The sequence below is a fragment of the Chiloscyllium punctatum genome, chromosome 3 (genome assembly GCF_047496795.1).
Source record: "Chiloscyllium punctatum isolate Juve2018m chromosome 3, sChiPun1.3, whole genome shotgun sequence".
NCBI classification, from domain to species: Eukaryota; Metazoa; Chordata; class Chondrichthyes; order Orectolobiformes; family Hemiscylliidae; genus Chiloscyllium; species Chiloscyllium punctatum.
In genome coordinates this window covers 100,004,145-100,030,410 of record NC_092741.1, presented here as the reverse complement: position 1 = coordinate 100,030,410, position 26,266 = coordinate 100,004,145, and the positions used below count along the sequence as shown (strand labels likewise).

Genomic DNA, 26,266 nt, shown 5'->3' with positions numbered 1-26,266 from the left:
CCAAGTGAGACTGTTAAAATAATAGTACAGATGTAATGATTTCTGCAGATGCTTCAATAACCAAAGCTATTCTTGTAATCTTTTGCAGGCACTGCTAACCCATTAAAATACAGCAAACCCAAGTTCTATTGAGCTCCAAGTTGAGGCAATATTAAGGAAATCAAGTTTACCAATATTAAACAGATTATCTACATGAGCAGAAAATGTGTTGCTGGAAAAGCACAGCAGGTCAGGCAGCATCCAAGGAACAGGAGAATCGACGTTTCGGGCATCAGCCCTTCTTCAGGAAGCCTTCCTTCCTGAAGAAGGGCTGATGCCCGAAACGTCGATTCTCCTGCTCCTTGGATGCTGCCTGACCTGCTGTGCTTTTCCAGCAACACATTTTCAGCTCTGATCTCCAGCATCTGCAGTCCTCACTTTCTCCATCTACATGAGCAAGCAGGAAAAGTTTTTATACTGTCCAACACAAATAAACAACCTATAAAATTCATGAAACCTATTCAACAATGTGTTCTTAATGAAGCATACCATAATTTCTGGAGTGTTATGTTAGATGCACCATACATCAGTTACTTAGATACATCACTCTCCTCAAATGAGTAGGAAATTTACTCACACAGGAAATATGACACAAAGCTTATCAACTTTCCACAGTGAGCATGTATCTTCCAAAACTCAGTTTAGGGAAAAATAAATTAGGACACTTCATTATCTTAAAAGGTGGCCCGAACACAGAAGGTGAGTTGCACACCAGCTAAAAATTGGAGACCAAACTGGTTAAAGCTTTACAGTAGACTGGTGGTGATTATAAAGCCCATACACACTTTGAAACTGTTTCATCAAATGAAGTAGTTAAGTCCACGCACAAAACTGGAAATTCTTGATAACATGAACCAATCCTTAAAAGGATTTACTGTATATAGCCCTGTATAGATCGATCTCATGTACAAGTCAACCCCTTATTTTTGACCAAAAAAAAATCTTGTATTTTCCATATATCTCATGTATAAGTTGACCCTAGTTCTTCACAGTTACAGATAAACATTTATGAGTCAGTGTGCCTGGTCGTTGCACTCCGCTCTGGCTTTCTAACCTGCTGGCCATACTGCTCCGGTCTGGATCTTCCAGTCTGCCGGCTGTCAGGATTACTGAATGATACGACAGTACAGGGCGACCGCCGTATCCGCAGAGTTGGTTTCAGTTAACTGCTGCCTGAACATATTACAGGGAACGTTCTAGAACCAGGGACCGGGAGCTGCTAGCAAGGTAACTTTCCCATTTTACATATTTTGTAGATGAATATTCATCCCTTCAAAGACAATACATCGTGTATACGTTGACCCCCTAATTTCAGGTTTAAAAAACCGTCTTCAAAACTCTACCTATACACGAGTATACACGGTAGAACAAGCTGTCAAAGTAATTACACTAGGTGGCAATCTGTTCTGAAAAATGGGCAAACAATGCACCTATCATGACTTAATTCAATCAAGTCAGAATAGTATTTAATATTGAAAGAAAGCAATCTGTATTCATGGTCCACCATGCTTGTCCATCAGTACAATCATCCCTGTGAAGTGACGGAAGTTTACTTTCCTCTCAGCTTCAATTAATATATGGAAGCAATATTGATTTTCTTTGCTGAAGAAAAGTGAATGTATCTTGCATGAATTTCTATAAGCAGAGATAACTTAGCAGGAAATGTTCATTCTCTCAGCTGAGCAGGTAACGGGTGTCTGGGTGGTGTTTTTGTAAGTCACGGTATAGTCCAGTTATTGTTTGTCTAACGGCTAAAATCTAAAGTTTTTTTAAGCGCCTAGCGGACCCGGAAGCTGGTGTTGCGCTAGCTTACCTGGGAAGGTTTTTTTTCTTATAAAAGCATGCAAACGAGGGGCGACAGAGACTCACGATTGGTATGTTGCCTCCCAGGTGCAAGGGTACGTGATGTCTCTGATCGTGTTTTCTGAGTCCTCAAGGGGGAGGGGGAGCAGCCCCAGATCGTGGTCCAAGTTGGCACCAACGACATAGGTAGGAAGAGGGGTGAGGATGTTAGACAGGCTTTCAGGGAGCTAGGTTGGAAGCTCAGAGCTAGAACGAAAAGAGTCGTTGTCTCTGGTTTGTTACCCGTGCCACGTGATAGAGAATCGAGGAATAGGGAGAGAGAAGAGTTAAATGCGTGGCTACAGGGATGGTGCAGGAGGGAGGGATTCCGGTTTCTGGACAACTGGGGTTCTTTCTGGGGAAGGTGGGACCTCTATAAACAGGATGGTCTCCACCTGAACCTGAGGGGCACCAGTATCCTTGGGGGGAGGTTTGCTAGTACTCTTTGGGAGGGTTTAAACTAACTCTGCAGGGGCATGGGAACCTGGACTGTAGCTTTAGGGTACAGGACCTTGAGTGTAGGGAGGTTAGGAACATGGCATTGATATCGAAGGAGGGTGCCTGTAAACAGGAAGGTGGCTTGAAGTGTGTATACTTCAATGCCAGAAGTATAAGAAATAAGGTAGGTGAGCTTGCAGCATGGGTTGGTACCTGGGACTTCGATGTTGTGGCCATTACAGAGACGTGGGTAGAACAGGGACAGGAATGGCTGTTGCAGGTTCCAGGGTTTAAATGTTTTAGTAGGGTCAGAGGTGGGGGTAAAAGAGGGGGAGGTGTGGCATTGCTTGTCAAGGATAGTATTACAGCAGTAGAAAGGGTGATGGAGGAAGACTTGCCATCTGAGGTAGTGTGGGCAGAGGTTAGAAATAGGAAAGGTGAGGTCACCCTGTTAGGAGTTTTCTACAGGCCTCCTAATAGTCCGAGAGAAGTAGAGGAAAGTATTGCGAGGATGATTCAGGAGAAGAGTGAAAGTAGCAGGGTGGTTGTTATGGGGGACTTTATCTTCCCAGATATTGACTGGGAAAGCTTTAGCTCGAGTTCGTTAGATGGGTCAGTGTTTGTCCAATGTGTGCAGGAGGGTTTCCTGACACAATATGTAGACAGGCCAACAAGAGGTGAGGCTATACTGGATTTGGTTCTAGGTAATGAACCAGGCCAGGTGTTAGACTTGGAGGTAGGTGAGCACTTCGGGGGCAGTGACCACAACTCGGTGACTTTTACTCTGGTGATGGAGAGGGATAAGTGTGCACCGCAGGGCAACAGTTATAGCTGGGGGCAGGGAAATTATGATGCAGTGAGGCATGACTTAGGATGCGTGGATTGGAAAAATAGGCTTCAAGGGAAGAACACAAATGATATGTGGAGATTGTACAAGGAACAGCTAATGGGTGTCCTTGCTAAGTATGTACCAGTCAGGCAGGGAGTAAAGGGTCTTGTGAGGGAGCCGTGGTTTAATAAGGAATTGGAATCCCTTGTTAAAGGGAAGAGGGCTGCCTTTGTAAGGATGAGGCGTGAAGGTTCAGTTGGGGCGATTGAGAGTTATAAGGTAGCCAGGAAGGATCTAAAGAGAGAGCTAAGAGCAGCGTGAAGGGGATATGAAAAGTCCTTAGTTGGTAGGATTAGGGAAAACCCAAAGGCCTTCTATAGGTATGTCAGGAATAAAAGGATGACTAGGGTAGGTATTGGTCCAGTCAAGGATAGTTGTGGGAAGTTGTGTGTGGAGGCGGAGGAGATTGATGAGACACTAAATCAATACTTTTCGTCAGTATTCACTCAGGAACAGGACACTGTTGCTGATGTGAATATTGAGTCACAAGTGATTAGAATGGATGGCCTTGAGGTACGTAGGGAAGAGGTCCGGGGAATACTGGAAAGGATGAAAATAGACAAGTCCCCTGGGCCTGATGGCATTTATCCTAGGATCCTCTGGGAAGCTAGGGAGGAGATAGCGGAGCCATTGGCCTTGATTTTTAGGTCGTCGTTGTCTTCGGGGACAGTGCCAGAAGACTGAAGGATAGCGAATGTGGTCCCCTTGTTCAAGAAGGGGAGCAGGGATAACCCTAGTAACTATAGGCCAGTCAGTCTCACTTCTGTTGTGGGCAAAGTCTTAGAGAGAATTGTAAGGGATAGGATTTATGAACATCTGGATAGGAATAATGTGATCAAGGATAGTCAGCATGGTTTTGTGAAGGGCAGGTCGTGCCTCACAAACCTTATTGAATTCTTTGAGAAGGTGACCAAGGAAGTGGACGAGGGTAAAGCAGTAGATGTGGTGTATATGGATTTTAGCAAGGCGTTCGATAAGGTACCCCATGGCAGGCTAATACAAAAACTACGGAGGTATGGCATTGAGGGTGCATTAGAGGTTTGGATTAGGAATTGGCTGGCTGGAAGGAGACAGAGGGTAGAAGTTGATGGTAGAGGTTCATCTTGGAGCGCAGTTACTAGCGGTGTTCCGCAAGGATCTGTTTTGGGGCCAGTGCTGTTTGTCATTTTTATAAATGACCTGGAGGAGGGGCTTGAAGGCTGGGTGAGCAAGTTTGCGGATGACACGAAAATTGGTGGAGTTGTGGACAGCGAAGAAGGATGTGGCAGGTTACAGCGCGATATAGATAAGTTGCAGAGCTGGGCAGTAAGGTGGCAAATGGAATTCAATGTAGCTAAGTGTGAAGTCATTCACTTTGGTAGGAGTAACAAGAAGATGGATTACTGGGCTAATGGTAGGCTACTTGGTAGTGTGGATGAGCAGAGGGATCTTGGTGTCCATGTACACAGATCTTTGAAAGTTGCCACCCAGGTAAATAGTGCTGTGAAGGCGGCATACGGTGTACTGGGCTTTATTAGTAGAGGAATTGAGTTCCGGAGTCCTGAGGTCATGTTGCAGTTGTATAAGACTCTGGTGCGGCCTCATCTGGAGTATTGTGTGCAGTTTTGGTCGCCATACTACAGGAAGGATGTGGAGGCATTGGAACGGGTGCAGAAGAGGTTTACCAGGAAGTTGCCTGGTATGGTAGGGAGATCGTATGAGGAAAGGCTGAGGCACTTGGGGCTGTTCTCATTGGAGAAAAGAAGGTTTAGGGGAGATTTGATAGAGGTGTACAAGATGATTAGGGGTTTAGATAGGGTTGACAGTGAGAACCTTTTTCCACGTATGGAGTCAGCTGTTACTAGGGGACACAGCTTTAAATTAAGGGGTGGTAGGTATAGGACAGATGTTAGGGGTAGATTTTTTACTCAGCGGGTTGAGAGTTCATGGAATGCCCTGCCAGTAGCAGTGGTGGACTCTCCCTCTTTAGGGTCATTTAAGCGGGCATTGGACAAGCATATGGAGGTTATTGGGCTAGTGTAGGTTAGGTAGGCTTCGGTTGGCGCAACATCGAGGGCTGAAGGGCCTGTACTGCGCTGTATTTTTCTATGTTCTAAAATTTTAATTTATGAATGTTGTTCTTTTGCAAATGCACCCGACATCCAATTTTGTGACGGCTGTGCGTGAAAGGCACTTGGTTTACTTTATAAATAGTAAGGGTTGCAAGCAACTGTATAGTTGACAGTAATTAAAAGTTAAAAGGATACCCTCCACAATTATTCTGTATTTTACACTGTTCTTCAGTCTCTCCATATTTGTTCCCAAATCCAAGCACCACTGCCAACATTGTGAGTCCTTCTATTAGTACATTATCCAAACTGATTAATTAAAACTAAATTAAACTATACAGGTTGAGGCTTGGTCCAGCTCTCATCTGGTTAAAAAGATAAATTTCTAGCTTTTCATGGATTCCTTACAGTGCAGAAAGAGGCCATTTTGCCCATCGAGTTTACACCCAAACTCCAAAGAGGATGCCAACTGGGCCCACCCCCACCCCATAATCCCACATCAGATTTTTACCATGGCCAGCCCACCTAAACTGCACATCTTCAACACTTCAGGGCAATTTTTAGATTGGCCAATCCACCCAACTTGACATCTTTTGACTGAGGGAGGAAACCAGGGCACCTGGAGTTAACCCACGCAGTGAGCATGTGCAAATTCCACACAGTATCCCAAGACTGGAAGTGAATGCCGGTCCTTAACGCTGCAAGACAGCAGTGCTAACCTATAAGCCAACATGCTGCCCTTCTCTAGTTATTTTCTAGATATTCTTAAAATAAAATCCTTCTAAAAATGTTAGTTAAAGAAGTAAAAAACAGCAAGTTATGAAATCTTCATTAATTGATTTTTCACTGATCAAGAACTGCCCTCTAAATTTAACAGATGTGACAAATTTCAATTCTTCCTGAATACGAGAATGGCAAATGCAATTCTGTTTTCGAGTCACAGAGACGTACAGCATGGAAACAGACCCTTCGGTCCAACTTGTCCATACCAACCAGATACCTGACTCTAGTCCCACCTGCCAGCACCTGGCCCAAATCCCTCCAAACCCTTCCTATTCATGTACCCATCCAGATGCCTTTTAAAATGTTGCAGCCTCCACCACTTCCTCTGGCAGCTCAGTTCATACACATGGAAGTTTCTCTCTCACGGAAGTCACAGTTTCTTCAAAACCATCTCCAAACCCAACAATTTACACCACACAGAAAGACAAGGCAGCAATGTAAGGGAACACATGTGAATTGGACATACATTATTCTTCCATCAGTGCTGGTTCAATACGCTGGAAATTCCTGTCTAATCACAATGGAAGTTCCTTCAGATCAGATGGGCAACAATGATTCAAGATGGTGGCCCAATGTCAAATCTCAAATGAGATTAAGGTTAGATAAGAGCAGGAACGTCAAGCAGGGGTTGATGGGAAGGCGAATCACTGACTTTAAAACTTACCTCGTGAATAAGCGGAGCATACACTGAGCAGGAGCAGACACAGACACAGGAGTGCTGAAGAAGTGAAGTCATCTATGTGGGTGGTTGTGTTACCCGAAACACTATTTAGGTAGTGTGTTCCAACCATCCTCCTCCTCTAACCAAATAAAAAACACTATGCACCGGATTGGTAAGATAACTAGTTTTTTTTATTCTGTATTTTTATACAGCCTCTTTCCGAATTTAAAACAGTGGCTGATGGCAGTTGAACGTTCCTCCTGCAGAATGTGGGAGGCAAGATTCACAACTAGTGTCCTGCTGACTTCCTCTGCAGGAAGAGCAGCCAACATCACCTCCTCGGAAAACGCGCTAGGGAACTTCAGCTGGAGCTAGATGAACTTCAGATCATTCGGGAGGCAGAGGGAATTATTCAGAGGAGTTACAGGGAGGTAGTCACACCTCAGGTGCAAGAAAGAGGCAGATGGGTTCCAGTCAGGGGACAGAAAGGGAACCGGTAGGCAGCACAGGGAGCCCCTGTGGCCGTACCCCTCAATAACAAATATATCGTTGTGGGTATTGGGGGATGACTTACCGGGGTAACCCATGGGGTGCAGGTCTCTGGCACAGAGTCTGTCTCTGTTGCTCAGAAGGGAAAGGGGGAGATGAGCAGAGGATTAGACATTGGGAACTCCGTAGTTAGGGGGACAGACAGGAGGTTCTGTGGGAACAAAGTTTCTCACGGTTGGTGTGCTGCCTCCCAGGTGCCAGGGTTCATGATGTCTTGGACTGTATTTTTGGAATGCTTGAGGGGGAGGGGGAGCACCCAAGTCGTGGTCCACATAGGCACCAACGACCTAAGTAGGAAAAGGGATGTGGGTTTAAGGTAGAAATTCAGGGAGCTAGGGTGGAAGCTTAGTTCTAGAACAAACAGAGTTCTTGAGAGTCGAGAGTTACAGGTTATCCAGGAAAGACCTGAAGAGACAGCTAAGAGGAGCCAGGAGGGGACATGAGAAGTCGTTGGCAGATCGGATCAAGGAAAACCCTAAAGCTTTCTACAGGTATATCAGAAATAAAAGAATGACTATAAAAAGATTAGGGCCAATCAAGGATAGTAGTGGGAAGTTGTGCGTGGAATCAGAGGACGTAAGGGAAGCGCTAAATGAAGATCTATCATCAGTATTCACACTGGAAAAAATCAATGTTGCCAAGGAGAATACGGAGATACAGACTACTAGACTGGGTGGACTTGAGGTTCACAAGGAGGAGGTGTTATCTATTTTCACACTTTCCAAAACTGCTAAGTCCCCTGGGCTGGATGGGATTTATACTTGGATTCTCTGGGAAAACAGGGAGGAGATTGTAAGAGCCTTTGGCTTTGATCTTTATGTCATCATTGTCTCCAGGAATATAAGATTGGAGGATAGCAAATGTTGTCCCTTTGTTCACAAGGGGGAGTACAGACATCCCTGGTAATTATAGACCACCGAACCTTACTTCGGTTGTGGGTAAAGCATTGGAAAAGATTATAAGAGATAGGATTTATAATCATCGAGGGAGGAATAAGTTGATTAGAGACAGTCAACATGGTTTTGTGAAGGGTAGGTCATGCCTCACAAACTTTATTGAGTTCTTTGAGATGGTGACCAAGCAAATAGATGAGGATAAAGCGGTTGACGTGGTCTATATGGATTTCAGTACAGCATTTGATAAGGTTCCCACGATAGGCTATCGCAGAAAATATGGAGGCATGGGATTGAGGGTGATTTAGTTGTTTGGATCAGAAATTGGCTAGCTGAAAGAAGACGGATGGTGGTGGTCGATGGGAAATGTTCATCCTGGAGTTCAGGTACTAGTGACGTACTGCAAGGATCTGTTTTGGGGCCACTGCTGTAGTCATTTTTGTACATGAACTAGATGAGGGCATAGAAGGATGGGTTAGTAAATTTGTGGGTGACACTAAAGGTCGATTGAGTTGTCGATAGTGCTGAAGGATGTTGCAAGTTACAGAGGAACATAGATAAGCTGAAGATCTAGGCTCAGAGGTGGCAAATGGAGTTTATTGTGGAAAAGTGTGAAGCAATTAATTTTGGAAAGAGCAACAGGAATAAAGAGTACTGGGCTAATGGTAAGATTCTTGGTAGTGTAGATGAGCAGAGAGATCTCACGTCCATTTATACAGATCCCTGAAAACTATCACCCAGGTTGATAAAGTTATTAAGAAGGCATGCAGCAGGTCAGCTTTAATTGGTAGAGGGATTGAGTTTCAGAACCATGAGGTCATGCTGCAGTTGTACAAAACTCTGGTGCGGCCACACTTGGAGTATTGCGTACAGTTCTGGTCACTGCATTATAGGAAGGATGTGGAAGCTTTAGAAAGGGTTCAGAGGCGATTTACTAGGATGTTGCCTGGTATGGAGAGAAGGTCTTACGAGGAAAGGACTTGAAGCTGTTTTCATTAGAGAGAAGGAGGTTGACAAGTGACTTAATTGAGACATACAAGATAATCAAAGGGTTAGATAGGGTGGAGAAGGAGAGCCTTTTTCCTCGGATGGTGATGGCCAGCAGGGGACATAGTTTTAAATTGAGGGGTAATAGCTATAGGACAGATGTCAGAGGCAGTTTCTTTACTCAGAGTAGGAGGAGTGTGGAATGCACTGCCTGCAATAGTAGTAGACTCGCCCACTTTAAGGATATTGGATAAACATATGAATGAAAATGGAATAGTGTAGGATAGATAGGCTTCAGACTGGTTTCAAAGGTTCGCGCAACCTTGAGGGCCGAAGGTCCTGTACTGCGCTGTAATGTTCTAGTTCTATCATGCACGATCATCTTATAATGACTAACAGCAGAGAAAACAACTGGAAAAGAGTAGGATTACACAATGAGCTGTGTGATAGGATTGATTAAGTACCTTCAACACTTTACAAAAAAAAATTTAAAAAGTTAAAGTTCGAGAGGTTGTTATTGGTTCACTGAATTTGGGCCCAGATTTGAAAGTCATAATTATCGCTACAGGCTGTAACAATTCAACAGAAACAAATTTCAGCATCTCAATAAATTTTCTGATGTGTTCAAAATAAACTTGGACTATCCATTATAATTATTATTACCTAAAAAGCCAAATCAAAGCTACAGCAAGGGTGTGTAAAGTTAGAACAGAAGCAATTCACAGCCAAAAAAAAAATATTCATTCACCTTGTATCTAGTCCATTCCACATCTGATCCTCAGTACTAAATCAAATGTTTTCCAAAACCCATCTATAATAACTTGGAAAACGACTGATCAAGAAAAAATCTCACCTCAATTGAGCTTGCGATATTTAAACATTCTTCCATGCCAGGAATGTCCAAGTGAATGATACGCAGATCCTTACATTTAATTGTAATTGTACCCAATGTTCCCACAAACCTGGAATTAAAGAATTACAATATATTTAACAATAGTGATATTTATGCCTAAGTTTTAAATATTTTCTGCACTTTCGAGAAATGGCTTTTTTTAGTGTTAATGCCTCCTCTTGCCTCGAACTCAAGACTGCTTCAGTCAGGTTTATCAAGAACTAATGCTCATCGCATAATAGCGACCAAAAGGAGTTTGCACTGTCTACAATTGGATGGGTCCTGTTGCTGAGTTCTCTTCAAAGATGGAATATTTCACTGTCAGATCGTGTTTAACACTGCAGAGACAGAGCTTAAGTTATTTTTAATTGTTCAGTCCTGAGATGCAGCATTTCCTGCAAAATGACAAATTAGGCTAGCAGTTACTTTTTTTGCAATAACTCAAATGAAGAGAATTATGATTTATTTTCTCCATCTCTAATAACTGATAGCCCAAAGCTGCTTTCATAATATCGTGGTTTAAATTAAGAGTCAGAAAGATTGGGATTTAGGCTGCTTAATTATTTCTTTTATTTTGGAGACAAATTTACTGATCCAAGAAAGAGACCTATGGGTCTGCCACCAAAAGAGTCTTGTGGAACATCTAGGGAGTAGATCTCAAGGTAACACTTATTGAAATGCACTTGCATAAATTTCAAGATTAGTCATTCATAAGGTGAAGAATCCTTCTGATCATTGCAAATTGCTGAGCCCTCCTCCATGGACTATGTTGGTGTAGTATTGCTTTGCAACACTGACTTTTTTTTAAAAAAGTATAATTAACTAGGTGACATTTCATAACATAGCTCACGTGGGAAGTTTAAAAAGGGTGCCTTGTCCAGCAACCATCTGCACTGAATGTACCTTGCAACTCTCTTTGCTTAGAGTTTTCTATGCTATTACGCAATTTCAGCCTCAATGATCTTTGCAAACTCTTGGTCACTTCTATTGTCCCTATTTCTTTCTACAGGTGTTATGCTTTCAAATTAATCTACATAAACTTAGTAATACGCCATAAAAGCAAGAACTATGGATGCTGGAAATGAACAAAAAAACAGAAATTATTGGAGAAACTCAGGTCTGGCAGCATCTGAGGAGAGATTGCAGAGTCAGGTTTTGAGTCCAGTGACCTTTCATCAGACAAGTGACAGTTTAACAACTTTAGGAAGTAAGGACTAAAGAGAAATGGAAACAAAGTCAATTGAAATACAGCTCCCACTGTTTCTAGCAGCCTTGTTGATGTGAACACCATTTATCTACAAAAGGCCTTTGATAAGGTGCCACATGGGAGGCTGCTGAGCAAGGTGAGGGCCCATGGTGTTCGAGGTGAGCTACTGGGATGGATTGAGGATTGGCTGTCTGACAGAAGGCAGAGAGTTGGGATAAAAGGTTCTTTTTCAGAATGGCAGCCGGTGACGAGCGGTGTCCCGCAGGGTTCAGTGTTGGGGCCACAGCTGTTCGCATTATATATTAATGATCTGGATGAAGGGACTGGGGGCATTCTAGCGAAGTTTGCAGATGATACAAAGTTAGGTGGACAAGCAGGTATTACTGAGGAAGTGGGGAGGCTGCAGAAGGACCTAGACAGTTTGGGAGAGTGGTCCAGGAAATGGCTGATGGAATTCAACGTGAACAAATGCGAGGTCTTGCACTTTGGAAAAAAGAATAAAAGCACAGACTACTTTCTAAACGGTGAGAAAATTCATAAAGCCAAAGTACAAAGGGATCTGGGAGTGCTAGTCGAGGATTCTCTAAAGGTCAACACGCAGGTTGAGTCTGTGATTAAGAAAGCAAATGCGATGTTGTCACTTATCTCAAGAGGGTTGGAATATAAAAGCACCATTGTGCTACTGAGACTTTATAAAGCTCTGGTTAGGCCCCACTTGGAGTATTGTGTCCAGTTTTGGTCCCCACACCTCAGGAAGGACATACTGGCACTGGAATGTGTCCAGCGGAGATTCACACGGATGATCCCTGGAATGGTAGGTCTAACATATGAGGAACGGCTGAGGATCCTGGGATTGTATTCATTGGAGTTTAGAAGATTAAGGGGAGACTTAATAGAGACGCACAAGATAATACATGGCTTGGAAAGGGTGGATGCTAGGAAATTGTTTCCGTTAGGTGGGGAGACTAGGACCCGTGGACACAGCCTTAGAATTAGAGGGGGTAAATTCAGAACAGAAATGTGGAGATATTTCTTCAGCCAGAGAGTGGTGGGCCTGTGGAATTTATTGCCGCGGAGTGCAGTGGAGGCCGGGACGTTAAACGTCTTCAAGGCAGAGATTCATAGATTCTTGTTGTCTCAGGGAATTAAGGGCTACGGGGAGAATGCGGGTAAGTGGAGTTGAAGTGCCCAGCAGCCATGATTGAATGGCGGAGTGGACTCGATGGGCCGAATGGCCTTACTTCCACTCCTATGTCTTATTGTCTTATGGTCTTATGGCAAAAATCAAAAAGCAAAGTAATCTCCACTGATATAAAACAGGATTTTCTAAAGTATTTTAACAAATTGCACCTACAATCACATCACTCTTAATCCCAATTTGAGCAGTTCCAAGCAGCTGTTTACACCTTAAGTTCCCTGTTAAACTGGCAAATATTTCTAGGAGTTGACAATGGATTTAATTAATCTCACAGTTGACAACTATAGCAATTTTGCTTGATATAGGCAGTAAGTGAGGATCAATGAACGTAAAGGGAGTGAATAAGGACATCTGCCGGTGAAGATACACAAATCAAATTCCTCCCACAGTCCAAAGATCTCCAACATGGGCGCATTGGCCATGCTATGTTGTCCAGGGGTTTGCAGGCTAAGTGGATTAGCCATGGGAAATGCAGGGTTATATAGAAAGGATGGGTCTGGTTGGGATGCTGTTTGGAGGGTCAGTGTGGTCTCGATGGGCTGAACAATATGCTTCCAGAGTGTAGGGATTCTATGATTCCCACTCTTAAACGTGCATAGTTCAAACAAAAGACAAATGTGTGCAAGTATTGTGAGAGACTTTTTGAAAGTCGCTTAACCGCAAAAACAACCTGCACTGGCAGATTCCTGGTCAATATTCAAAAAACAGGACATTACAGTTGAAGGAGACACAGGAGTTACAACATTTCCATTGGAGCTGATACAGCAAAACTGAATGTTAGTAACTGAAGGGTGAAACCTCTAGAAAAACCCAAGGGGCGTCTAAACTGATCCAAAGAACTGGACACGGGGATACAGTCATAGTCATAGAGATGTACAGCATGGAAACAGACCCTTCGGTCCAACTTGTCCATACCAACCAGACATCCCACTCTAGTTCCACCAGCCAGCACCTGGCTCATATCCCTCCAAACCCTTCCAATCATATACCCATCCAAATGCCTTTTAAAACGTTGTAATTGTACCAGCCTCCACCACTTCCTCTGGCAGCTCAGTTCATACAGGCACCACCCGCTGCGTGAAAAAGTTGCTCTTTTTTATATCTTTCCCCTATCATCCTAAACTTATGCCCTCTAGTTTGATTGACTTCATAATTTATTTATAAGCTACAAATGTCTGTGGGTTTATCTGTTGAGACATAAACCGTACAAATGAGGTGACGTCCATCTGTTCGGGGTGAGGTCCGGTTTGCTTCCCTCCCTCACAGCCTCCGCTGCTCGGTGCCCAAGCTCCAGGCTCCAGGCTCACTCACCTTTTCTCGATGGCGTCGATGTTGCTGTGTAGCAGCCAGAGCTCCTCACTGTTATCCTGGCGGGAGGAGAGGATCAGGTGGTGCCCGGTCAGACACAGAGTACCCTCCACCCGCGGCAGGAAAGGCCGCTGAAGGACCACATTGTCCACCCGCGGAGTCTTAATCAGTTCCGCGAACTCCATCGTCCTCCCTCCCAGAAATCGCAGCACCCGGACTAGAATAACCCGCGGACCAACTACCCGGCGGAGGTGTCTCGTCCCCGAACAACTGCTTCCCGAGTCATGGTTCCGGTCAGAATTCCCCAATTGACTGACGTTTCTGCCTCACTGAGAGCTGGGTCATCCGGGAAAGGTTAGCAATGGGTTTGGTTAGAAGGACTGAGACTGGTTATAATTCGGCCTGCGGCAATCTGCCAAACACCTTCTACATCACTCTCTCCCCCATCCTAATACCCACCACAGAAAACACACAAAGTGTTCGAGAAAATGGGCAGTCTGGTCGCAGTAACAGACCGCCGTGGACACCCAGGTCCAGCAGGTTCAGTGTTTGTCAAGTATTGGCATGGATTACACTCCATTGCTCAATCCATTGGTACTCAGCACCAATTGCAAGGTAAGATGGGGGATGTGGAAACTTGTCCTCACTCCAAGTGGCCCTTCCTCTCAGGGAGAAAGGTTGGTACCAGCAAGTATCAAGAGGTAGAGAAACCACACACATGACCCCCCCCCCCCCCCACGAAATTTCTGCTCAGGACAGCTCAGAGATGTATGGTCTTTTCAGTCTGCTCATCTCGAATCCAAGTCTGCAACTGTTTGATTTGAGGAAGATTAACCTGCATCTTGGCAGGATACTGTCAGCAGACCTGGGTCATCTAGACCTAAAGACACCAAGGAACAACTGCCCAAATCTTCGGAGCAACCACATTACAGGCTTCCTCTGACCCAGTTGCAGAGGTCAGGACTATATTTAAAAGAAGTGGCTATCGAGGTTTATAAAATCATGAGGAACGTGTATAGGGTGAATAACCAAGGTCTTTTTCCTATGGTAGGGGAGTCCAAAACTAAGGAACAACGGTTTTAGGTGAGAGGGAAAGATTCAAAGAGTTCCTGTGGGGCAGCTTTTTCATGCAGAAGGTGATGCATAAATGGAATGAGCTGCCAAAGGAGGCGGTGGGGGTGAGTGCAATTACAATATTCAAAAGGCATCTGGATAGGTACATGAATATGAAGGGTTTAGATGGTTATAACCCCATTCCTGATGAAGGGCTCAGGCCCGAAACATCGTTTTTCCTGCTCCTCGGATGCTGGCTGACCTGCTGTGCTTTTCCAGCACCGCTCTAATCTTGATTCTGATCTCCAGCATCTGCAGTTCTCACTTTCATCTAGGGGCCAAATCTTGGCAAATGGGATGAGATTAGTTTAGTATATCTGGTTGGCATGGACAAGTTGGACTGAAAGGTCTGTTTTCATGCTGTATAACTATAACCCCAGGTACTGCATTCTTCACATGAGATCCGTGAGCAGATAATCTGTGCGGAATACAGATAAATACCAAATTTTATTGAAGGAATGGTAATTCTCACATCCATTGCAATTGATGTAACATGGTACTACAATCTTCTTGACTGTTCAGAGCTCTCCACCATCACCATCTCACCTTAAACCCATGCTCATCAAAATTTTATAAATCTCTATAAGATTATCCCTTAGCCCCTGACACTCCAGGGGGAAAAAGCCCCAGTGTATTCAGCCTCTCCCAATAGTTCAAACCCTGTCATCCCAGCATTAAAATGTAATGCAAGCTACAGAGGTTGGCACACTGTAAGTCAACACAGAGGACTCTGTGTAAGAAAGCAATGTGAGTCACAAAGACCGGAAAACCTGTAAGTCGCTGCTAAAGTCAGTGAGTGTGCGTTAAGAAAGCTGTGTGAAATATTCGGAGGCTGACTGCCTCCAAGTATGCACAAAATGAGTGAGTGCAGAGAAAGCAGTGTAAGAGCCGAAAGACGCTGCCATCTAGGTGCATGTGTGACCCTGGTAGAAACACACAAATTGTAGATGTTCCTAAATGCCAAAGTGATTAGATTAGATTACTTACAGTGTGGAAACAGGCCCTTCGGCCCAACAAGTCCACACCGCCCCGCCGAAGCGTAACCCACCCATACCCCTAAATCTACATCTACATCTACCCCTTACCTAACACTACGGGCAATTTAGCATGGCCAATTCACCTGGCTGGCACATCTTTGGATTGTGGGAGGAAACCAGAGCACCCGGAGGAAACCCACGCAGACACAGGGAGAACATGCAAACTCCACACAGTCAGTCGCCTGAGGCGGGAATTGAACCCAGGGCTGTGAGGCGCTGTGAGGCAGCAGTGCTAACCACTGTGCCACCGTGTTGAAATGCTGAAATGATGTGTGATTCCAGATCAGATCTAATCTCTGCAATCTTGCCACATCCAATCATGAATGGTGGTGAATAATTAGAAACTCAATGGAAGAAGAGGCTTCACAAACATTCTCATCCTCAACAATGGGGAGCCCAGCAAATCAGTGGCCAAAGTAAGACCGATGCATTTGCAACAATCTACACAAGCTTCCTCTAGTGGTTGCCATCATCACAGAAGCCAGTCCTCCCTCAATTTGGTTCACTCCACATGATGTGAAGAAATGGTTGGAAGCACTGGACATTGAAAATGCTATGGGCCTTGACAATATTCTGGCAATAGCATTGAAGACATCTGCTCCAGAACTTTCAGCGTCCCTAACCAAATTGTTCCAGTACAGCCACAACACTGGTAATATCCTGACAATGTTGAAAATTGCCCTGCTATGTCCTGTACACGCAAGGCAAAACAAATTCAACCTGGCCAATTTGTACCCTCAGTCATTAGTAAAGTGTTGGAAGGGATCAAAACAGTGCTATCAAGTAGCAATTGCTTCAAAAATACCCTGCTAACTGATGTTCAGTTTAGCTTCCACCAGGGTGACTCAGCTCCTGACCTTATTACAACCTTAGTTCAAATAAGGACAAAAGGACTGAATTCCAGAGGTGAAGTGAGAGTGACTTGCAATTGACCGATTGTGGCATCAAGGACTACTAGCAAAACTGGAGTCAGTGGGAATCAGGCTCTCTGCTGGTTGTAGTCATAACTAGCAAGTAGGAAGGATGGATATGGTTGGTGGAGGTCACCCAACTCAGTTCCACAACTTCTGTGCTGGAGTTGCTCAGGATGCTGTCGTCAACCCAACTACCTTTCATTAATGATGTACCCTCTGTCGTAAAGTCAGAAATGGAGATGTTCACTGATGATTGCACAATATTCAGCACCATTCATGATTCTTCAGATTTTGGAGTAGTCCATTTCCATTTCTTGGAAGCAGCAAAGAATCCCTACAGTGTGGAAGTGACATTGAGTTACACCAACCCTCCAAACCCACCCAGACTCATCCCCTACTCAATCCCTGTAATCCTGCACACCTTGTGGCTAATCCACTTAATTTACAAATCCCTGGACACTATGTGCAATTTAACATGGCTCATCCATCTAACCTGCACATCTTTGGACTTTGAAATCCTTACTGTTACTCTCAATGTTTTTTCCAGTGGGAACAGTTTTGCATTATATATTCTGTATAGACCCTTCATGGTCTTGAAAACTTCTTTTTAATATCTCCTCAGCCTTCTCCAATCCAAGTTTATGACTGAAATTTCTCACTGCTGGAGCCATTCATATGAAGATTGTTTCTCCTAACTTGCAAGTATTCCCTTTGTTCCTTCTTTTCAGCTCAAATCAAATTAAACCTGGAATTAGTCTTGTGTTCCATTCTGGTTTCTGAAGTCTCTTCATGCTGAAGTATTAACTGTAATCAAACATTGGGAAGAATTAAGCCACAGTTTCCAATCCCTGCTTCAATCTTCATTCTTGAACTACTGGCTGCCATCCCTCTCGAACTCACTGAGATTCAGTCAGGGTGTTTACAACTTGGTGTCAAATTTGATAATGAAAGGAGCTCCTGCTCTCCTATCTGTGCCATCACTCAGACCACCTCTGTATCAATCTCTGCCATCCCATTTGAGCCTGTCTCTATTTCAGAGTAGCTGCTGCTAAAACCCTCATTCAAACTTATACCTCCATGCTCAATGAACTTGCAAGTTCACCCTCTGTAAACTTGAAGTAATTCCAAAACTTTGTTGTCAAGTCTTAATCCTCTATCACTGCTGTATTCAATGACTTACAATGACTCCCATTCAAGCAATGTCCAGATTTTAAAATTCTCATCCTTGTCATCAAACTCCCTACAATGGTTTCACCCCCTATTATTTCTGTAATCTTCCAAACCCACAGGCCCCTGAGATATGAGTTCCTCTCATCCTGGTTTTCTGTACATTCCCAATTTTCATTGCTGTAACATTGGTGGCTGCACCTTCCCCATGGCCTGCTGGAATTCTCTCTATGCACCTCACTTTTCTCCTTAAAACCTACTTTAAGTCATAGTGTCATGCAGAACGGAAACACACCTTTTAGTCTACATATAGTTAGTAAGTTTGCAGATGACACCAAAATTGGAGGTGGAGTGGACAGCGAAGAAGGTTACCTGAGAGTACAACGGGATCTTGATCAGATGGGCCAATGGGCTGAGGAGTGGCAGATGGAGTTTAATTTAGATAAATGTGAAGGGCTGCATTTTGGAAAGCAAATCAGAGCAGGACTTGTACACTTAATGATAAGGACATGGGGAGTTTGCTGAACAAAGAGACCTTGGAGTACAGGTTCATAGTTCCTTCAAAGTAGAGTCACAGGTAGATAGGTTAGTAAAGGCATTTGGTATGCTTTCCTTTGTTGGTCTGAGTATTGCGTATAGGAGTTGGGAGGTCATGTTGCGGCTGTACAGGACATTGGTTAGGCTACTTTTGGAATATTGCATAGATTTCTGGTCTTCCTATCGGAAGGATGTTGTGAAACTGGAAAGGATCCAGAAAGGATTTACAAAAGATGTTGCAAAAGGGAGAGGCTGAGTAGGCTGGGGCTGTTTTCCCTGGGCATTCGAGGCTGAGGTTTATAAAATCATGAGGGGGATGGACAAGATAAATAGAGAAGATCTTTTCCCTGGGGTGGAGGAGTCCAGAACTAGAGGGCATAGGTTTGTGGTGAAAAGGGAAAGATATAAAAGGGACTTAATGGACAACTTTTTCGCACAAAGGGTGGTGCGTGTATGGAATGAGCAGCCAGAGGCGTGGAGGCTGGTACAATTACAGCATTTAAAAGGCACCTGGATGGGTATATGAATAGGAAGGATTTAGATGGATATGGGCCAAATGCTGAAAATGGGACTAGGTAAGGTTAGACTATCTGGTCAGCATGGACGAGTTGGACCAAAGGGTCTGTTTCCATGCTGTGCATCTTTATGGCTCTATGACTCTGCATACCAGAGTGGACTCTGCCTTTGGTTGTGGCCTGTATCTCTGACAATGCATTCTGCATACTGGAGTGGACTCTGTTCCAGTGAATGGCCTCTGCATTCTGAAGACAACTGTTTATCCTGATGGTGTGCACCAGAAAGGACTCTGTTGGTAATTGACTCTGTCTTGTTGCTTGTTGGGGTTAACACGTGCACTGTCTTATGTCCCTGGGTCTGGTAGGTCTGTCTGAGCTGGGAGCCTCATAGGTCATCCTGAAAGCTGTCACCCCGAGAGCCAGAGGGTGGGTATGCCATCCTGTGAACCAGAAGGTGGGTAGGCTACCCAGAAGGCTGGTAAGTGATGCCAGTCACCCCGAGGGCCGTAAAGTGGATAGGCCATTCTAAGTACTGTCGTCCTGAGAAGGGGTAATCGTGATGGGCTGTCCGCGAGGTGATCAGAAGGTATCTTGGAGTGACCGAAAGCCAGACGGTGCGTAGGGGCAGACTGAGATCCAGAAGGCTTGTGGGCTGCCCTGTGCACTGTCGTCCTAGGGCAGGGGATGGGCTATCGTAGAGGTGGTTAGAAGGTGTGTCAGGGCAGACCGAGAGCCAGGAGGGGCATGGGGCAGACTGAGAGCTGGAAGGTGCGTAGGGGCAGGCTGCCTTAGATCAGCCAGAAGGTGAGAGGGCTGGGTGGGTTGCTGGGTTGAGTCTGTATTCTGTGCACTTTTTAATCTAATTGTCTTATATGTATTTGTCACTGTTATTGTTTTGTGATGGAAGTGGGATTTGAGGTTTGTCCTTATTTCCCCGAAAACTGGTTGAACGGTGGGATTTGGGGCTTGGTTTTGCTGCTCCTCTCCCTTGTAAAATTGCTGTTTCTGTCTATGCAGCTGATAATGTTAATTGTTTTGTAAATTGTATTGTTTAGTAAAATAAAACAAAGGAGCATAAGAGAGTCTCCTCATTCTAGGGACTGACTCTCTTTTGGGAGAATCTGATTCCGAAACTGGCTGGTTTACAAAGCCAGTTTTGTTAACTGGTATTCCTTTTTTTTATTGAGGACTGATTTCTAAACTGCCTGATTTACACAGTCAGTGTGTTTCAGATGTAATTCAGTTCTTATTAGGGAACTGTTGTTTTATTGGCTGGGTACAGTCTGTGTGTTACTCTTTTCTGTTTTACTTTGCGGAAAGGACGATGTTGATTTTGTGGCAGGGCTTAGCCCTTGCATTCTGGTTTTCTTTGCTTTTTGTATGTGTTTTCACTTTTGGTGTTTGGACTGACCCCCTGTGAGAAAATGCACCTTTCCAGATGAGCTGTTCTTGTAGGTAGGTCTGGCCCTTTGTTGATGGTCTGGGCCTCTGTAAAGACTGAACATCTGTGTGTGGGCTTGGAGGTGAATATTTGCTGCATCCTGGAGTTTGGGAGTGGACAAACCCCTGGAAGTTAACTGCACCTTTACAATGTACCGTGTTCCTGTGAGTGGGCCTGGTTTTCTATGGATAGGCCAGGCCTATATGGAGACCTAGGCGCTGTGGGGTGTGCATTTGCTGCCTTCAGGAATGGATTTTGCCCTCAGTTGTGGACTGTGCTTTTGGCAATGGACTTTGTATACTGGAGTGGACTCTGTTCCTGGGATTGGACTCTACATTTTAAAGAGAACTGTTTATCGTAATGAACTCTGTACCAGAAGGGTCTCTGTTGGCAATTCACTCTGTCTTGTTGCTTGTTGGGTTTATCACCTGCACTATCTTGGGCCAGAAGGTGCAAAAGGGCATGCTGAGATCCAGAAGTCTTGTGGGCTCCCCAGGGAAGGGGACGGGCTGTCTGAGGGGTGGCCGGAAGATGTTTCAAGGCAGTCACAAGCTGGATGGCACATCAGAGTGGGTGAAAGCCAGTTGGTACATAGGCACCGACTGAGAACCAGAAGGTGCATAGGCTGTTCTCAGCGCTATCACCCTGAGCAGGTACCCAGGGGGGTCTGTCCGGTGGCCGGAAGGTGTGTCAGGGCAGTTAGGAAAGCTGGAAGTTGGGTAGGCCATCCTGATCGCTGTCGTCCTGGGAGGGGGTGGGGGGATGGGGAAACTGAAGGGTAACCGGAAGGTGTGTCAAAGTGGACCGAGAGCCGGAAGAGGCATGGGGTGGACCGAGAGCTGGAAGGGGTGTAGAGGTGGGCTGCCTTAGAGTGACCGGAAGGTGGGAGGGATGGGTGGGTTGCTGGGGTGATGCATATCCTATGTACTTTTTTTTATCTAATTAGACTGTCTTATATGTATTTGTTACTGTTACTGTTTTGTGATGACTGAAAGTGGGATTTGAGGTTTGTCCTCATTTCCCCGAAAACTGGTTGAACAGCAGGGTTTGGATTTTTGCTTTGCTGCTCTCCCTTGTAAAATTGCTGTTTCTCTGTATACAGCTGTCATACAAAGTCCTGGGCTGGAGGACCCACAATAACATTCATCTAGTTTGGGATCTGATCCATTTTTCTCAGAGGACTAGTCTGTTGAGTGCTTTCTTGTCCCTGACCAAGAGAAGGTGTTTGACAGGGTCATCATAAGTATCTGCTCGGGACTCTGCATTTTGGGATGCAATTCATCACAGTTCCAATTTTTGTACATTACCAAAGTGCATCAGGGCTGCACCTTGACTTGTAAACTGCATTCTTTGCGTGGAACCTTTCCTATGCCTCTTGCAAAGGAGGTTGTCAGGGCTGGCTCTGCATGTGTCACGTACAAGGATGGTTCTTTTGGCTTATGCTGATGACGTACTCATGTTCACTAGCCTAGCTGACCTGTGGAGGACACGGGCGTGCTAGCCAGTGTACTCAGATGTCTTCCGCCAGGATTAACTGGGCCAAATGTTCTGGACTGCTGTTTGGTATGTGGCGAGTAGGTTCAGGAACCTGAAGAAGGGCTGATGCCCGAAACATCAATTCTCCTGTTCCTTGGATGCTGCCTGACCTGCTGCGCTTTTCCAGCAACACATTTTCAGCATACAAAAAAGAACCCAACATTTTTTTAGCTACCATCAGTTCTGAGGAAGTGTTGCTTGACCAAAACATTAACTCTGTTTTCTCTCCACAGATACTGCCAGACCTCTGAGCTTTCCCAGCAAATTCTATTTTTGTCTCTGCTTGTTAATGTTTCACTCACCACATTGATGCATTCCTGTTGGTGGAAAGTATAAAATAAAGTTCTTGCAATGTGGTATATTTTTACCGAATCACTCCACACAGAACCACAGGTGTTGTGGGGAAAATATAAACACTGCTGCTGGGGTCCCTTTGGTACAGTGGTAGTGTGAGGAATTTTAAAAAAAAGGGTGACTTGGTGACAGGATACCTGCCCCCTTGGAGTTATTTCAGAAAGGGAAATCACATTTTAAAATAAAGATTAGATTTCTTCCGGGATGTAGCTAGTAAAGTTTGTGAGAGGGAAAATGGAGCTGGATTTTCAAGAGGTATCCACAAACAGGTTATTTTATAATATTTGGCCTCGTGGGCTAGGGTAATGTGTTAGCATGGTTTAAAGATTTGTTAACAGACCCAACCAAGAAGAGGAAAAAGCAACAGGTTGTACTGCAAATATCAGTGCCAAAGCCTAAGTTGTTCATAAATTATATCTAGGTTTAGATAATGGCAAAAAGTGTAATATATTTTGCTGATAATACAAAGTTCACTGGGAAAAAAAGCTGAAAGCATGATGCAAAGAGCCTGGAAAGGATTTAAACAGGTTGAATCACTGGACAAAATGTGACAGATAGAACATAATGTTGGTACTTGTAAAATAATTCACTTTGACAGGAAAAAGGAACAGATATTTGGCACTGATATTTGCAGTACAACCTGTTGCTTTTTCGTCATCTTGGTTGGGTCTGTTAACAAGTCTTTTAACAAAAATCAACATAAAAATATTTTATAAATGACATGAGACTAGGAAATATTGAGGTTCAGAGGAATCTTGATGACCTTGCACAGGTTATAGAAATTAATTATTTGTAAAGCAAATTGTATCTTCGTCACTATTGCAAAGGAATTGGAAGAAAGTTGTTACAATTTATAGTTTGCTTAGAGTGTCATGCTCTATCTTGGTCTCATTTGTTCTGAGAAGGGTGTACAGAGAGTACAAAGTGCACAAGATTCATGGAATATGAAGAGAAAAATCATTGACTGGAAGGTGATCTAACAAAAACATAAAGGGTGGCAAATTCATTTGCATAGCATCACGACAGATACAGGGTGAGTGGCCAATCAGTCACTGACCAAATTTTACACAGGCCAGTTCTGAGGAAGGGTCATTGAACTCAAAACATTAACTTTGATTTCTCTTCACAGACGCTGCCAGACCTGCTGAACTTTTCCAGCAACTTCTGTTTTTTTTTACACAGTGCAGGCCCTGCTAATAGTCCATTCTTTCAAATAAAGCAGAGTTACTTTTTATTTAAGGCACTAGGGATCTTGATTGCAAGTGACTGAACTTTAATGAACACATTTCATTTGGAAGTGAAAGTACTCTGGGTGAATTTGAAAGTGTCTTGGTGTTCCTGCTAAGGAATGGCTGAGAAGTCAGACAAATACACACAAAGACAGCAGGTTTAGTGGCAGAAATAGCAACTATTGTGGCTATGAAAAAAGTGAGATGGATCAGAGGTTGTAAAGGGATCTAAATCTCTCAATGCTGCTTGTCAGTGACAAGAGGCAGGCCAGTCAATGCACCCAGCATCTTGGTGTACAGGTTCATCAGAGCTGTCCTGTACATTGTCCAATTGAGGTTCTTTATCTGTAACAGAAATCATCTGTGAAGCCCTTACACCACCCCCTGCTCAGTGAGCAGATAGCTGAACCATTTTTTAAACCTGATCAAAATTACTTCCACAATACAAATTATGACTTGCTACTTGTCTTCAAGCTAAGCCATTATTTGAGCGGGTGGCTGTGACTGTCAGATTGTGACAAGACCTCTTCATTTTGTTATGCAACTGTAGTTCGGTAGATTGTCGTTCTTGGGTGCCTGAACACAGGAACTCCTAAGAGATTCATGAAGGACATGAGTTAGGATGGAAAGCAAGAAGTCCATGATCATCCAACAGACAGTTTGAACATCATGTGAAATAGCAGGATGAGAATCTTCTGTGGGTTGCAAGGCAATGTAAAGCCATAAGATGCCATAGTTATCAGCAATGTCAGGTGCTGGAGGCTTTGTTTGAGGTCAGAGCTGATGCAGAGCAGCATGTCCTGTAGAGGCTGCAAGAATTGTAAGTATCCTGGTGTCTCTGATTCTGTTCTGCAGTCTGCTATTCTTTGCCACCCTGTCTCATAAGAAAGAAATCAGAATTATGGTGGTTGTGTTGCTCTCTGTTTATGTCATATTTCCACCAAGTTAAATGGTTGGGGAATGTGAAGCTGGCACCATTGGTAGGTGTGCAAGAGTGAACTGGAGTACAGGTATTCATATGTTAAGTGTGAATCTTGAATGCCAGAGAGGGCTGCAGGGTGAACAATGGAGATGTTGTGTACTGAACATTGTGAGAAACTGCTGATGTGGTGGGAAGGTTGTATTCACTAATGGTGATCACCTGCTGAACTTTTCCTGCAACTTCTGTTTTTTTTAAACACAGTGCAGGCCCTGCTAATTGTCCATTCTTGCAAATAAAGCAGTCACTTTATTTAAAGCACTAGGAATCTTGATTGCAAGTGACTGAACTTTAATGAACCCATTTCATTTGAAAGTGAAAGTACTCTGGGTGAATTTGAAAGTGTCTTGGTGTTCCTGCTAAGGAGAAAGTGAGGACTGCAGATGCTGGAGATCAGAGCTGAAAATGTGTTGCTGGAAAAGCGCAGCAGGTCAGGCAGCATCCAAGGAGCAGGAGAATCGACGTTTCGGGCATAAGAAGGTGGTGGTGGAGTGTTATTTTTCAGACTGGAGGACTGTGACCAGTCGTGTGCCACCAGGATCGGTGCTGGGTCCACTGCTTTTCATCATTTATATAAATTTGGATGTGAACACAGGAGGTATAGTTGGTAAGTTTGCAGATGACACCAAAATTGGAGATGTAGTGGACAGCAAAGGTTTACCCCAGAGTACAACAGGATCTTGATCAGATGGGCCAATGGGCTGAGGAGTGGCAGATGGAGTTTAATTTAGATAAATGCAAGGCGCTGCATTTTTAGAAAAGCAAATCAGAACAGGACTTATACACTTAATGGTAACGTCCTGGGAAGTGTTGCTGAACAAAAAGACCTTGGAGTGCAGGTTCATAGTTCCTTGAAAGTGAAGTCGCAGGTAGATAGGATAGTGAAGAAAGTGTTTGGTATTCTTGCTTTTATTGGTCAGAGTATTGAGTATAGAGGTTGGGAGGTCATGTTGCTGCTGTACAAAACATTGGTTAGGCCATTTTTGGAATATTGTGTGCAAGTCTAGTTTCCTTCCTATCGGAAGAATGTTGTGAAACTTGAAAGGGTTCAGAAAAGATTTACAAGTATGTTGCCAAGGTTGGAGGATTTGGAACCCACTCAAGTCTACTTACAAAACAGACTATGCTAAGAGACCCTGCTGTCACACTTCTCACAAGTTCCTCAACCATATCAAAAAACAAAAACTTTGATAATGCCATTTTAAACACTTGAAAGATCTCCATCTGGTCTCTCTCTGTAGATAAGAGTTAGAGGATACTGAACAACGATTCAATCATGAAACTTCCTACAACAATAGTAACACTGGACAAATTAGATCCCAGAGTGAAACTTGGCTTGATAGACCATAAGTTTTGTTTTTTTTGGCTGGGGTGGTGAGTCACTGAACATATTCACAACAGGCAGCCAATGAACCATTAACAAGAAAACATAAAAATTTATTCCACATAAAGAAAAGCAAAAAACATGTTAAATTATACAAGAAATATTTGAAACTGTCTTAATACAAAGATCAGAAAAATAATTAAACCATTTTAACCTCAGAAAGCACCATACAGCCACTAAAACTTCATAGAAAGGTTACAGGTTCATTCACATGTTTGTATGAATGAACCTGTATACTGTTTGACTTCTTCCAGATTGTTCTAAATTTCAAAGTTGTTGGACCCCTGTCCAATAGCAGTAAGGATTTAACAAAGGATTTCAGAATC

The 26,266-nt window shown here is 43.8% G+C and overlaps 1 protein-coding gene and 1 long non-coding RNA gene across 2 annotated transcripts in view; one reads left to right on the top strand and one right to left on the bottom strand.

The window, feature by feature from the left end:
• The window catches only part of mtmr9 (myotubularin related protein 9), a 90,828-nt gene extending 76,855 nt beyond the window's left edge, over positions 1-13,973 (bottom strand). The window contains exons 1-2 of the mRNA XM_072557448.1: positions 13,738-13,973; positions 9,983-10,091 (exon numbers count right to left, since the gene is read on the bottom strand). Of these exons, the coding sequence (XP_072413549.1) occupies positions 9,983-10,091; positions 13,738-13,919 (291 nt within the window). The 5' untranslated portion in view covers positions 13,920-13,973. The remainder of the gene's footprint in view (positions 1-9,982; positions 10,092-13,737) is intronic.
• LOC140463470 (uncharacterized) overlaps positions 13,963-26,266 on the top strand; it is a 41,044-nt gene continuing 28,740 nt past the window's right edge. The window contains exon 1 of the long non-coding RNA XR_011954685.1: positions 13,963-14,088. This is a non-coding gene — a long non-coding RNA (uncharacterized lncRNA). The remainder of the gene's footprint in view (positions 14,089-26,266) is intronic.